A 14,797-nucleotide genomic window follows, 5' to 3' on the forward strand; every position below is an offset into this window, starting at 1 on the left:
CTTACTCTGAAATTGACTCTTAATCAATTGGGGGTCCCGCCTAAACTAGATAGAATTCTCCTCTTACTAACGCCGAATAATGTACAGTAGTGGATAAACATCTTTAATCTCGTGAAAGCACGTTGCTTTCTCCTTTTCCTCTCAGAGGACTAATGATTGGCCACAGTGGCATTGCTGCCCAGCAGGGCCGCTGCTCACCGCCTCTCCTGTTCTGCCCCCAGCACAAGTGGACGTGCTCTCGGCCGCGCTGCGTGTTTCCAGCCTGGATGCCCATGACGAGGCCAGCGACGCAGAACAGAGAGGGGACACGCCCGATGAGCTGGTCGCCGATGAGCTACCCGACTGCCAGCTGGATCACGACTCCTCCGTGCCTTTGATCAGCGATGCCGTGGAGGTAATGCACTCGGCCCAGCGCCAGTCCCTCGAGAGCTGCGCCTCGGACCTTCCGCTGGGGATAGTGTCATAGCCGGCCACTGTAGTCACTCGCTGGTGTCCTCAGTGCTCCCTCTCACCACGTCCTGTCTCTGTGACTCTGTCCCATTAGAAGTGCTTGGACAAGAGGAGCCCAGTCCTGTCTACATGACAAGCCTAGAGTAGCCTCTATGTGAATGTAGCTCCCTGCAGTGAAATAGTCTTACTGGAGACAAAGCCCTTTGTCAAGAATAATTAACTCTTCCCTTTTCTTTTCGGAGAGGTGCTTTGTTTCTGATTGGACCATTTCACTGCAGCAAGCAACACAGTATTCTGAGCGGAAGATCGGGACTTGAGGCCAAGTTGCGGAGGGCCAGTGGCATTATCTGGAGTCTGGAGAGTGAGGGTGGGTACTGTTCCCGAATCGTCTCTGCCGTGTCCTTGGAGCTGTTCTGTATCAGCCTCCCTGAGTCCCTGCTGCAGCCCAACAAGCCAGCGACGCTCAGGGCCCCTAGTCCTTCCCCCTCTGTACATAAGCAGGGAGTATGTAGCGCTGGCGGCCAGGAGCAGGGGATGAGAGTTGCTTCAGCAGAGAGGGCGCCCCACGCACGGCGGGCTGGCGAGAAGGTCCTTTCGAAAGGGGGTTTCTCTCATTTCCTGTTAGAGAAGTTAGAGGTCGGGTCTTTTCAAGTTTTGTGTAAATGCTTCAGTGCTTCATAATGAAATCTTGACAACTTAATGTCATTGGCAGTTTGAATACTGTGATTTACCTGCGTTTTAAAAAGTGCTTTATTTTTCTTTTGGACTCTCAAAAGAGAAAACTTATGAAACTAGAAATTAATAATTAAGAATACTAATAATTAAGGAAAATTGCATATGACACCCCTTGCCTCCAAAATAGTTCACTAAAGCACCCTCTAAATACTTTTGCAAGCAATTTCAAAATTAATCCTAAATTTACTTTTTAATTACATTCATTCTGAAATTCACTTTCATTCTGGAATTCATTTAGTAGCCTGTTCAGGTTTGATATAGTCAGCAGAAGTTAGTAAAAATTGTGTATGTTTATAAACTTTTAAGAGAAAAAAGTAGACTTTATGTGTGCTTGTGTGTCTTGGCACTCTCAGAAGGTAAGTAACTTAGTTAAGATAGCTCAGTGAGGGAAACATAAAGCCAGACAAGCTCTCTAAGTTTCTATTTTTTCCTAACAGAATATGGACTCCACTCTTCGCTATATTCATAACGATTCAGACTTGAGCACCAATAGCAGCTTTAGCCCTGATGAGGAGAGGAGATCGAAAGTACAAGTAAGTGCCCAGCACTGTCTTGCCTGTGTGGGTACCGTCTGCTTTAATCCTGTTTCTCACCAGGTCTGGCCCTGACATGCGGTGGGGTCTCATTCTGTTGTTTGTGCAAGTTCAAACCAGTCTCTCTTTCTCTCTGGGAGAAGCCCCCCTGGGCCCCGGCCCTACTTCCCAGGCTGCACACTCGGCCTCCCGCCTTCCGGGAGGGACCTCGAGTCCAAGCACGAAGCCAGGAGTGGCCTCTGTGCGCTGCTGGCGTGGCCCAGAAGTGAAAACAAAACAGAAAGAAGGAAAGTCACATTGGGACTGGGGAGTATGCGAGGCTGTGGCGGGAGGCAGGAGGAGACGGCGAGGGGGCGAGGCTGGGCAGAACTCTCCCCGCCAGCTCCTGTTTCCCAAGTAGTCACACGTCAAGGTTGCTTCTGAATTTCTCTTTTTGCGGGTCCATTAACATGTGGTCCGCTCTCCATCTTTCACTAGACCTACACGTGGCCAAGAGTACCAGTTGATTTTCCTACCAGGGAGGGGGCGCTCGGGTGGGAATGCAATCTCTGCACGTAGGGCCCTCGGGTCGGCCCCCAGCACGACCAGGAGTATCCACCAACCCAAAACTGCGTATAGCTGGAGTTCAGAAATATAGCAGTGAGAAATGATTCCGACCCATTGTTTAGTGCCATCAGTAACACATCATATACCAATTTCAGGGATTTTAAACTTGGGAAGAAAACTGTTTCCTTTCAAATTTTGAGACAGTATGATTTGCAGTATTGTCTGTGACAAGGTTGTGTGGGTTCCCGGTTCCAACACCAACTCCACAAAAAAAGTGTTTGCCCTTTCTGTCCTCTCCCGGACCGCCCAGTTCTCTGAACCCCTTCGGGGGCCTCCGCCATTTGTTCACGCCTCCTAGTATGTTTCTTCAGCAGTGGAAAACTAATTATCAAATGCTTCCTTGGCAGTAGGGCTGTCTTTTTTGGGGAAAAACTCTAACAACAATAGTGAGTTTTGTGTTGAAATATGGAATGTAATCAAGGTAAAATGAAGTGAAATTTATCAGTTACGCAGGCAGGTGGGGGGGCAGGGGGTGGGAGGTATAGTGGGGTTTTTGGTGGTGGAATATGGGCACTGGTGAAGGGATGGGTGTTTGAGTATTGTATAACTGAGACATAAGCCTGAGAACTTTGTAACTTTCCACATGGTGATTCAATAAAATAAATAACTTTTAAAAAAAAGAAGAAGAAATCATTCTGTATCTGTTGGAAAAATCTTTCTACAGGAGTGTTAGTATGTGATCGTTTATACTTTCTTTTTTTTCTTCTCTTTTCTTTTTTGGAAAATATGTGCTGTGTTGTACTCCATGATGAGGAGGGGCTATACCCAGTAGTTCCGTAGGTGCTGATAGCTTTAGTTAGATCGTGATGTCGTAAACTGCTACATTTATCCTCCTGATCTGAGCATGTTGTTTGCTTCAAGCTTTGGTGTGGTCCTTCTTGATTTCTTCTGTTAGTTAAAAATGGAGCTGGGGAGCCAGAGAGAGACACAGGCACTAAGGCTCTTGGCATTGCACACAGCTGACCTGCTTCAGTCACCAGCACCACACAAAGCCCCCCGAGCACTGCCAGGAGTGACCCCAGAGCTCTGCAGGGTGTAGCCCCAAAACAAATAGTTTAAAAATGGAATCAGTGTTCTTAGTGTTTTCTCCACTTGGACACATGTTTCAAGTAAATATATAGATTATGTCATTTCATGAAGTTGAATTCCAAGTTTATTTCTCATACTTATACAAGTGGTTTATATGTATCTCGTGTGTGTGTGTGTGTGTGTGTGTCTTTGTGTGTGTATGCACACACTTACATTTGTGTAGGTAACTGCATAGTTTCTCCCTGAAGGCAGTGGCTTCTTCCCTTGGGCCTCTGGCCTGGCAGACCAGTGCAGCGGTATTGGCATGTCCTGGCCTGGCTCGGGGGCTCTGTCCCCCCAAAGGTCGAAGAGAGCTCTGCCTCTGCCTGTGGCGTCCATGTTGGCGCTGCAGCCTGTGAGCCCAGCGGTGGCCAGTGGCCAGTGCCCTCCGCTGAAGGCCCAGAGTGAAGCTCACTGTGGCCCCGAGCAGCATCACCGTGTGCACTCAGGCCACACCCACCTTTGCCCGTGGTGGGCCGTGGTGGTGTCCCAGATGCACCAGCCCCCACCTAAGACAAGGGACCCAGGTTGTGGTGGGGGCAGAAACCGAGGCCCCGTGAGGCTGAGCATGTACCTGGTGATGAGGTGGGTGAGACCAGTGGTGGCGGGCTGTGAGTCAGCCCCTGGGCTTAGAGCTTGCATCATTCACACTTGGAGTCTGCAGTTCAAACTGATTGGGTTTTGGTTTGGGGGTTGTTTTTGTTTTTAGTGTTTGGGCCACACCCAGCGGTGCTTCAGAGTAACTCCTGCTCTGCACTCAGAAATCCCTTCTGGTGCTGCTGGGATGCCCGGTATAGCGTCCCGGTCACCCGGTCAGCAGCCCTTGGGGCCAGCGCCCTCCCCACTGTGCTGTCTCTCCAGCTCCTGAGAGTGATGGTTTTTAAAAAAAATAAAAACCCTGATCAGAGCAGGGCCTGACCAAGGCCTGGAGTCATATCCCCAGCACAGCCAGGAATGTCTCCTGTTAAAACAAATGTTGCTTATGGCACACATGCTTATTTTGCCCCATTTATTGTCATGTCAGACACATTGTTTTTAATTTCCTCCTATGTGTGTTTCTATTCATTTATATATGTGTTTCCTTAGCGTGTTTTTCTCAACTATTTTCATGATTAGGAAGTTGGTATTTTGAGATTGATTTTTTTTTTCCTTACTATTTGAGATACCTGTGGCATATTCGATATGCCAAAAACTGTAACAAGTTTCACAATGGAGACGTTACTGGTGCCTGCTCAAGCAAATCGATAAGCAACTGGATGACAGTGCTACAGTGCTACTATTTGAGATGGCATGTTATATGCTTATATGTTAAGGTGTTTGTTGTGCCAGAGTCCAGGAGGTGAGGTGTTTGCCTTGCTCATGGCAGTCTCTAGCACCGTACACGTGGTCCTGAGCACTGCCAGCTCTCACTTCTGAAAGTATACAGACAGAGCCCCTGAACAGTGCCAGGTGTAGCCCCCTCACCTCCCCAGTAAATAAAAATAAAGCTTGCCTGATGTAGGCTACAGTGCCTCGGAGTGCATTGCTGTCCTTCTCTCCTGCATTAGGATGTTGTCCCTCAGGACCTGTTAGACCAGTATTTATCGATGACCGACCCCTCCCGTGCACAGACGGTGGACACAGAGATCGCCAAGCACTGTGCATACAGCCTGCCCGGCGTGGCCCTGACCCTGGGCAGGCAGAACTGGCACTGCCTGAGGGAGACATACGAGACTCTGGCCTCAGACATGCAGGTGAGCAGGACACGGAATGTGCATGGGAAACGGCGCTGTTCCCTTCCTAACAAGTGCCTACAGTCAGAGAAACGGTACCAGAGAATGTTAAAGCAACAGCACGGCTTTCCCGTGAACGGCTGGAGCCCGGGCTGGCCCAGACAGCCCCAGGGCAGACAGGTTCGCGTCTGGTCGCCCACCGTCCTGGCTCGCTGCTGTCTGTGGTCCCCAGTGCCCCAGCCTGGGAGAGGGTCTCTGTCAGCCCGTGCCCAGGTGTGTGTGAGCGCCACAGCTGAGTCGGCGACCCCAGTCTTCAGGCGCGCGACCGCAGAGGGGGAGGGAGGACATTTCCGTGAGGGTTTCCTTTCCAGGACTAACCGCGACAGACACCTGTCCTCAGAGTCCTTAGGTGACCTGGGCAGCCAGGTGGGGGATGGGGCTGGGAAGAGCGTGGTGGCAGCTGGGCTGCCCGGAGAACAGCACACGCCCCGCCCACCGCCTGCCCCACCTCAGGAAGGAAGTGGCGCTAGTCTGCGGGGACCTGCAGCCTCCTGGCAAGTTTTTAAAAATACATAATAGCCATGTAAAGCCTGGTGTTTATTATTCCTTACTATCCCGTTTGATTTTTTGTGTGATTAAGCCAGATATAAATTTGCTCCCATCTAAGTAAATCTAAGTACTTCATATTTATTAATGCAGTTCTTTTTCCTCTGCAGTGGAAGGTTCGAAGGACTCTCGCCTTCTCCATCCATGAGCTTGCAGTCATCCTTGGAGATCAGCTGACAGCTGCAGATCTGGTTCCAATCTTCAATGGATTCTTAAAAGACCTTGATGAAGTCAGGATAGGTATCCTTAAACACTTGCATGATTTTCTGAAAGTAAGTTTTAATTTCTTTTGTATAAAATTTTAAATACCAAAATGCCACTGTAGATCTGAAATTTATTTTCAGCTATCACTAAGCATCTAATACAGATTTCTTTATGGTCTGTATTTAAAATATATAGCCGTGAATCACTGGGGAGATGTAACTTTAAAAAGAAATAGTCCCATTTTCAGATCAGTTTAATGAGTGTCATTTTAGTTTAAAAGTAATTGTGTTAAATTTGGGTTGTAAGCTTTCGATCATAATTACAACTGATTTTGGGGGTGGTTGAACCATAGTGCATAAGGGCTACTCCCAGCTCAGTGCTCAGGCTCCTATTGGCCATCGGAAGGAGCTCTAGGTCTGGCTCCAGCCCTGCAGTTGCCCTGTACAAATCCCCCTCCCCCCCAAAATTGCTAGTTCTTGAGAGAATTCTGAGGTAGTCAGAGCACGGCATGCACTGGGCCTCCAGTTCAGTTGATGGCACTGGCCCAAGCGCTAACTCTTGTGCCTGAATTGCCCGGCCTGCTTGGGAGGCATCCCCCAAAACTGCAGGAATTAAATGCATGTAACAATGCCGTGAAAGTCTGGAGGTCTCTATGGCACTTGTGCACGGAATTCCGCTTTCCCTCTCCCTCTGAGGAGGACTCTGACTGGACAGACTGCTTCCTCTGCGATCTTAAGAGCCCTAAAGTTTGAGCTACCAAAGCATTGATCCCTCTGCTGGTCACAGAAGTGCAGGCCCCTGTCACATTTGCACAGGCTGAATTAAAATGTCTAAAACCTTTCTGGGTTTTCCCCTTGATTCAGAGTATTATCAGGAGTTGGATTTTAAACCTAAACGTGCTGGGGCTGGAGTGGTGGTACAGCTGGGAGGGCACTTGCCTTGCGGCTGAGCCGGGTTTGATCCCTGGTATCCCATATGGCCCCCTGAGCTTACCAGGAGTAACCCTTGAGCACTGCTGGGTGTGGCCAAAAAGATAAAAGTATCTAACCCATAAAGATGTGTGGCCAGAGCATTAAGTTCAGATCTAGACTTTGCTTTCTGTGTCAAGAATCTTAATTATTTGACATGCAGCTCTAATCACAGGAGATTAGGGCATGTTTTTCTCTTGTTGACTACAGATACTTTAAAATGTTTATAAGACCATTACTGGGATAAGTTTTTTCTTTTTTCCACTCCAAAAATACTTGCTGAGCTAAACTTGCTCTGCGCATCCCCATGCCGCCACTGGCTCCCGGGTGTGAGCGAGAATGTCATCACCCTCCACAGGAGTTCTTGGGGACCAGTTAGGCATGCGGTGCCAGGGGCCGAGTAGCCTCTGCCCGGGGCACTGCAGGTACAGGAAACGAGCAGCGTGAAAGTAAGTTAGGTTTCTCAGGGAAAAACTAGTTTACCAGTGCCTAAAAACTTAAATGCATCTTCCACATCTCCTCTACAGGAGTTGACTTTATCATCTGTAATTGTTTGAAACCGTCTAGTAGGATAAAATCTTTGCCTTGTTTTAGTAAATTGTTTTTAATTTCCTTCAGCTTCTCCATATTGATAAGAGAAGAGAATACCTTTATCAGCTTCAGGAGTTTCTGGTGACAGATAATAGTAGAAACTGGCGCTTTCGAGCTGAACTGGCTGAGTAAGTCCAACAGCAGGGTCTGGGACTGGGTTTTGGACAGTTGCTTCGCGTCATCTTTCCTGGATGTCTTCACTGCTTTGTAGAGACTCAGGCATCCACCGCCCACTTGAATTTGGGAAAGAGAGGGCCTCTCGTCACAGTGCTGAGGAGACACCTAGTACCCTCCTGGCACTCCTTGGCCCGCCCTGCTGGGGGTTCAGTGCTGGCTCGGGCTCCCGGTGCCCACCTTAGCCGTGCAGGCCCCACTCCCTGGGTTAGCGCCAGCCCCATCTCTTACTCGTTTCACAATTCTTGTCATGTCTTTCTTGTCGGCAGTGAATTTTCTTAGTTTTTCTTTTCCCTTTTTTTTTTTTCTTTTTGGGTCACACCCGGCATTGCACAGGGGTTACTCCTGGCTCATGCACTCAGGAATTACTCCTGGCGGTGCTCAGGGGACCATATGGGATGCTGGGAATCGAACCCGGGTCGGCCACATGCAAGGCAAACGCCCTACCCACTGTGCCCCCTTTCTTTTCCGTTTTTTAAAAATGGTGAAGTATTACATATTAGCCACTGGTGATAGTGTAATCACAGGTGTGCGGCCATCACAGCTCATTCTAGACGTAAACCCAGAGGCTCGGCCTTCAAACGGCCTCTTGGCACCTTCCATCACCTCAACACACTTAGCGTAACCCAGGGTGTGTCTGTGTGTTCTTATTCCGGACTTCTCATATAATTGAAATTGTACGTTTATGCTTAAGCATTGATCAGTACTTTTTAATTTTAAATGTATAGTACTCCATTATATGTTATTAATTCATTTATCAATTATATTATTTTTTCATCTGGGTTGTTCTACCTCTTTTCTGTGAGTTGTGCTGAGTGTTCATGTCTTACTCTATTTGGACATTTATTGTCAGCTTTGGGGGGGCTGCTTTGGGGCCATCCGTGGCTATGCTGGCACCGGGGCCCCTCTCCCAGGTAAGCTTAGTCTTAACAGTCCAACTCTCTGAGGGGTAATTTTTTGGGGGGTGTAGAGGGGTAAAGAGTGGGGGGTTTGGGGCCACACAGTCTGGTGCCCAGGGATTATTCCTGGCTCTGCTCAGGAATTACTCCTGGTGAGGCCTAGGGGACCCTGTGGAATGGCGGGGATCAAACCAGGTCATCCGTGTGGCCAGAGCATTAAGTTCAAATCTAGACTTTGCTTTCTGTGTCAAGAATCTTAATTATTTGACATGCAGCTCTAATCACAGGAGATTAGGGCATGTTTTTCTCTTGTTGACTACAGATACTTTAAAATGTTTATAAGACCGTTACTGGGATAAGTTTTTTCTTTTTTCCACTCCAAAAACACTTGCTGAGCTAAACTTGCTCTGCGCATCCCCATGCCGCCACTGGCTCCCGGGTGTGAGCGAGAATGTCATCACCCTCCACAGGAGTTCTTGGGGACCAGTTAGGCAAGGCAAGCACCCTGTACCCCTGCGCTCCTGAAGCCTCCCGCCCCAGCCTCTGTACAGTGAGAGTGGACGCTCTTCCTTTAGTCGGCATCAGTCTCTACGAGGCCGGGTGCAGAGTTGTCAGAATTCCTGCCCCTCCCTAGCCAAGCCAGCGTCGGTGAGGGCTCTTAGCTCAAGACACTGGGTTGTCCCTCCTGAGGCTGAGGGACTTTTCACTTTGCTCCCAGTTGTCCTGGGAACAGGGAGATGTGCCCCTGGCAGACAGACCATCCTGCACCGTCACCAGCAGCTCAGTTGGACTTTGCTTCAGAGAATGACTTGAGGGGATGCGGACGCTTCCACCCCATGCCCACTGCCGGCCAGCCATCCTCCAGACCCAGGCCTCCTCTGCCTCCTGACCCTGGTGTCCAGGGGGAGGCCAGTGCCTGTGCATGGAGTTTATACTGTCAGAAAGTCAGTGATTTTGTGTCTCTCGGGAGGTTTATGTTCACACATACCCACAATTACATTTATCATTGCTACAGAATTTAAAGTCATGTTTGTAAGTTCACTTCCTGTGATTGTAACTGATTTTTAAACATAAACACAGGTAGAAGTCATTCCTGCCCCAGGTGTACCTGTCTTAGGAGCCTGGTGGGTGCTGGAACGGTCGAGTTCAAGTCATGACTTGGTGGGTTCAGAAATGCAGGTTGCAGTAATTTCTCAACAAAGGTTACGGGGAAAATGGGTTCCAAGTGATTGTGGTTGGATTCCAGCTCAAGCCCCAAGAGACACTCGATCCCACACAATCTGCTTAACCTGCCACGGGAAGGAGCTGCTCCTGGAAGGTGTTAAGTTCTCCGTGCCCAGGCCGGAGCAGTAGGATAGTGAGTTGGGCATTTGCCTTCCACACAACCTACCTGGGTTTCATCCCCAGCATCCCGTATCATCCCCTGAGCACCGCGAGGAGTAATTCCTGAGTGCAGAGCCAGGAGTAACCCTGAGCATCTCTAGGTATGGCCCAAAAACCAAAAAAAGGAAAAAAGTTGTCCATGCCCAATATTACAGATTATTTAGATTATTGGGCTGTTTTCCAGTCTTATATATTTTTTGTTTGTAATGCAATTTAATTTTTCTAATTCACTCTTGCAGACAGCTGATTTTGCTTCTAGAATTATATAGCCCCAGAGACATTTATGACTATTTGCGGCCCATTGCTCTGAATCTTTGTGCAGACAAAGTTTCTTCTGTTCGTTGGATTTCCTACAAGTTGGTATGTTTTGGACCTCCATTGTCAAGTGGCACATTTGTAGAGCCTGAGGGGAGGTTCCTGCTCACCTCTCTCTTCTGCCGTAGGTCAGTGAGATGGTGAAGAAGCTACACATGGCCACACCACCCACATTTGGAGTGGACCTCATCAATGAGCTGGTGGAAAACTTCGGCAGATGTCCCAAGTGGTCTGGCCGGCAGGCCTTTGTCTTCGTTTGCCAGGTAAGCAAGAGTGCCTCATTTGTGCCATTGTCCTTCTGCCACCGCCTCTCCCTCCTGAAGTCCAGGACTGGCAGCCAGGGAGCAGAGCCCAGAGCGCTGGAGCACCTGCTGTGCGCGGCGGACAACTGGGCCCAGCCCAGCACCACAGCAAAGAGCATCCCTCTGGCTGTGTCCTCTGGCTCAGGGTTCCCTGAGGGGCTCTCAGGCAACCATCCCCAGTGCTGTCCACTAGGGGGCAGTCAGGGCTGGCTCACAGTGCAGAAAGGTGACTAAGCCAGCAGCACCCCAGGTCTCCATAGCTCTCAGACTGTGCAGTTTGCGCGCGCGCGTGTGTGTGTGTGTGTGTGTGTGTGTGTGTGTGTGTGTGTGTGTGTGTGTACTTCGTGATGTCCTTCTTGCTTTGCATTCCCAAGCACCTGGAATATTGTTTAAGAGCACTAGGGGCCAGGGTGGACGTAGAGTATGTAGGGCCTTTGCCTTGCATATTGACCTAGGTTCAACCCCCAACACCAGAGGGTCGCCTGAGCCTTCCAGGAGTGATCCTTGAACACAGAAGTAGCCCTGTGCACTACTGGGTGTACCTCCCCCCCCCACAAAAAAAAAAGGGCAGTAAACTCAGTAGCCTTAGGTTTCGGGAAGATTTTGTTAACGACTAAAGTGCTCCTTGGACCGAGTGGGCAGATCTAAAGCAGTCATTTCTTCCCACAGACTGTCATTGAAGACGACTGCCTTCCCATGGACCAGTTTGCTGTGCATCTGATGCCACATTTGCTGACCTTAGCAAATGACAGGGTTCCAAATGTTAGAGTGCTCCTGGCAAAGACGTTAAGACAGACTCTGCTAGAGAAAGGTGGGTGACTGATGCTCAGGAGAGGAGGGGTGGTTTGGAGCCTGCCTGAACGGATGAATGTCTGAGCGGAAGTTGGCTGTGCTCACAGAAATCATCTGGTCGGAGCCAGCCCCATAAGTTGCCATGGCTCTCTGAGCAGGGCACAGAGTATTGAAGGGTGAGGAAAGGCAATTTCACTCATCACTCTTGTACTTGAATTTTATATAAAATTTGTTTTATAAATTGGTCACTTAGGATTGAAACCTCAGTTGCAAACTACCTTTGACATATCCACCTTGTTTTCTCCTACTGCACTGTGGGGCTAGGCGGTGTTTGGTTTTTCTCATTTTTTTTCTTTGGTAAGAAGACAAATACCCCAGAGCTCCTTTTGCTACAAATGATAAATTCATCTAGATTGTTTTACTTATAATAACCTCTGGATGCCTAATAAATACCTGTTGAAAGGCATGAACTAATGAGTGTAGCCAAAAAGAAGTTTGTTGTAGACATTATAGAATATGGGTAAATACTGCTTTTTGCTTTGGAATCATTTAAGTGATTCAAAATTTAATAGATTTAAGTAGAAATAATGAAGTAGAGAAGATTCTGGTGTGGCTGTGTGGCTGTATCAGGAGTACTTCTCCACTCGCTGCGGTCAGTGATACAGCAGAGTTTAGGTACCAGATGTGAGTCAGTGATAGTTCATGCCTTTCATGTGTGCGGCCACGGGCATGGAATTTACATAGTATAAAATTTTAATGACATTATCGCTTTATTAAGATACAGAGTAAGTCACTACATGAATGTAGAACTGACTGGATGTATCTGAATTTTCTTCTTAGTTCATTTAAATGTATTGAATGAATGCCATTGATCACTATAGATTTAGCTTTATGTAAGTGGTTGAAATGAATCTTTCGATTAATGTTTGGGGATTTTGTTTCATGCAATGTCGGTCCAGATTACTGGTCTGACCTGCTGTGTCTCCTCACCTGTGATCTGCTCTTTGTCTCCAGATTATTTTTTGGCCTCTGCCAGCTGCCATCTGGAGGCGGTCGAGCAGACCATCATGGCTCTTCAGATGGACCGTGACAGCGACGTCAAGTACTTCGCCAGCACCCACCCTGCCAGCACCAAACTCTCGGAAGATGCCATGAGCACAGCGTCCTCGACCTACTAGAAAGCGTCCCTCTCGGGGTCTTTCCAGCTTCCTGGAGAGCCAAGCTATGGCCAGTCCCTGCAGTGTGGCCAGGGACAGCCTGGGGAGGAGGAGGGACCTTCCTTTCTTGCAGACTCCATCACAGGCGAGTTGCCTCCAGGACACCAGGGATTTCAGAGTCAAGAGAAAGTACAGTAAACACTATTATCGTATCTTGACTGTAAGGGAAAATAATTTCTCAGAGGATTATCCTTGTCACCGAAGCCTTAAATCCTTCCGTCTTCCTGACCGAGTGAAACTTGAATTGGCAGAGCATTTCCGTACGGAAGGGCTGAGATTCCCGGAGACCTGCATTGCTTTCTCCTGACTCCGCACCAGTAGCGTCTGCAGAGCCAGGACGGGAAAGACCTTCAGTATTAGTCCCGGCCATGGCCGCGCGGCGAGGCCTGCTGGGCTGCTGCCCAGCCCTGCCTCAGTGTGAATAGTTTTTGACATATATAAAATGGGAAAGGAGGTTTTTTGGTTTGTTTTTATCCTAAGGGCTTGATGCTAACACTAAGGTAGAATCTGATTTTAACTCTTAAATGCAGCATATTGCTGTCCACATTTCCAGATGTTTGCTGAGTATCCGTGTTCTGATTATTTTCATGCTGGTCATGACCTAAGGAAATGCATTAGCACGTCCACTTTCTGTCAGGCGCTTTTAACTGGATCATGGTCGGCTCTGAAGTGCAGTTTTTCCTTCACTTACTGTCCTATCTGTGACCACTCTTGAGAGTGTCGCAGCCCTTAATCATGCTGTTCAAGACTGTTCCGGCACAAGTTCTCTTGTCCAAATAAAATTTATTACTAAGATCTATATAGAGAGATATATACACTTTTTTTATTGTTTTCTGGATGTCTGCAAATAAATGCAATTTGTGACCTGTACTAATGATTTAGTATAAAATGGGGAACCTAGATTAAAATACTTAATCTTTTAACTAGTTTAATGATTTCTTTGAAATCTGTCAGTGTCCCCCCCCCCCCCCGGGCCTGTCCTTGGCAGACAAGCAGGATGCTGGGTGTGACTCCCACCCCACCAAGCCTCCATCTCAGCTGCAGAGTTGGGGGCACAGGGAGACCTGCCCTCCTCCCCTTGGGGCCGTCTTGCAGTCAGTAAGATACTCCACCGCATTGTTCATAGCTGTGTGCTTGTGCCACTCTGCAGAGCGGGGCCACAAGGCCTTGGCCTCTCTGCTCCCTCTGCTGCTGCTCTGGCACCCCGGCTGCACGGACCAACTGCTTCTGTCCAGCTGCAATCAGCCTTTGGTCTTGTGCCTGCGAGTGTGCGCGTGTGGCCGGGGTCAGCGGGACAGGGCCAGAGGGAAGCCACCTCGTGCTGAGCACAGCCTCGTCATCCAGGCATGTCTCTCCCCAACACCGCAGTTCTGAGCTGCAATAAAATAATGCAGCTGCATTTTCAAAACAGCAGGAAAAGCACATTTGGGGCCAGGAGTTAAAGCACTTGCGTTGCATGCAGCTGACCTAGGTTCAATCCTGACACCACACCAGATCCCCTGAGCACCCCACTCCCACCCCAAAAACCTTAAATTTAAGGCATGCCAGAGCACCTAGAAACTTATGCTTGTGTAAACATTGGAGGCTGGGGCTGTGAGACCGATTTTCAGAGTGAGGCCTTGGATTGGGGCCTGGTCCACATCTTCCTCACCAGCTCCCCCATGACTATTCAGCTTCCTTGCAACCCCCGGGTCTGTGGGATTAACGGACAGTGATGGTGCCTGGCGGCTGCTGGTCCAACCTCCCACCTGGAAGTGTCTCACGACACGAGTGGCAGCTCAGCTCTTGGCTGCAGTGCTGGGTGCAGGATGTCAGGGTCATCACTGGGGACCACGTGGCCTCTCATCAGCTGTGCGCCAAGGACTGTGCCTGGGCCAGGACAGCTTTGACAGCCCAGCACTCGGAATTGTGCAAGTTGGGGGGAGAAGCTACTGGAGGAAAAGCCAACTGTGCAGGGAGCATTCCAGGGGTTGGGGGAGCACCAGAGCTGGGAAACCGAGTTCCCCCAAATAACCTAAAGATGAAATGGTGTCCAGGAGAGGAGGAACTAGCTCCCAATAGCTGGGTCCAGAGAGCAGAGAGGGTAGGGCGCTTACATCGAATGCAGTTGACCCAGGTTCACAAAGTACTTTAAAAAAAAAAAAAAAAAAAAAAACTTGATCACAATTAAGTAGAAAACAAGGAAATGGGAAAATATTCCGTGTCATGAATTGGAAGAATCAACACTGTTAAAATGACCATC

The 14,797-nt window shown here is 48.8% G+C and overlaps 1 protein-coding gene across 4 annotated transcripts in view; it reads left to right on the forward strand.

The window, feature by feature from the left end:
* The window catches only part of PPP4R1 (protein phosphatase 4 regulatory subunit 1), a 51,887-nt gene extending 38,406 nt beyond the window's left edge, over window positions 1-13,481 (forward strand). For all 4 annotated transcript variants that reach the window (XM_055126803.1, XM_055126805.1, XM_055126804.1 and 1 more), the window contains 9 exons: window positions 222-394; window positions 1,623-1,718; window positions 4,940-5,125; window positions 5,821-5,982; window positions 7,501-7,601; window positions 10,169-10,289; window positions 10,373-10,507; window positions 11,216-11,357; window positions 12,353-13,481. In XM_055126803.1, coding sequence (XP_054982778.1) covers window positions 222-394; window positions 1,623-1,718; window positions 4,940-5,125; window positions 5,821-5,982; window positions 7,501-7,601; window positions 10,169-10,289; window positions 10,373-10,507; window positions 11,216-11,357; window positions 12,353-12,516 — 1,280 coding nt within the window. In that variant the 3' untranslated portion in view covers window positions 12,517-13,481. The remainder of the gene's footprint in view (window positions 1-221; window positions 395-1,622; window positions 1,719-4,939; window positions 5,126-5,820; window positions 5,983-7,500; window positions 7,602-10,168; window positions 10,290-10,372; window positions 10,508-11,215; window positions 11,358-12,352) is intronic.
* Window positions 13,482-14,797: the final 1,316 nt, after the last annotated feature.

This window comes from Sorex araneus, chromosome 2, assembly GCF_027595985.1.
Source record: "Sorex araneus isolate mSorAra2 chromosome 2, mSorAra2.pri, whole genome shotgun sequence".
Taxonomy (NCBI): Eukaryota; Metazoa; Chordata; class Mammalia; order Eulipotyphla; family Soricidae; genus Sorex; species Sorex araneus.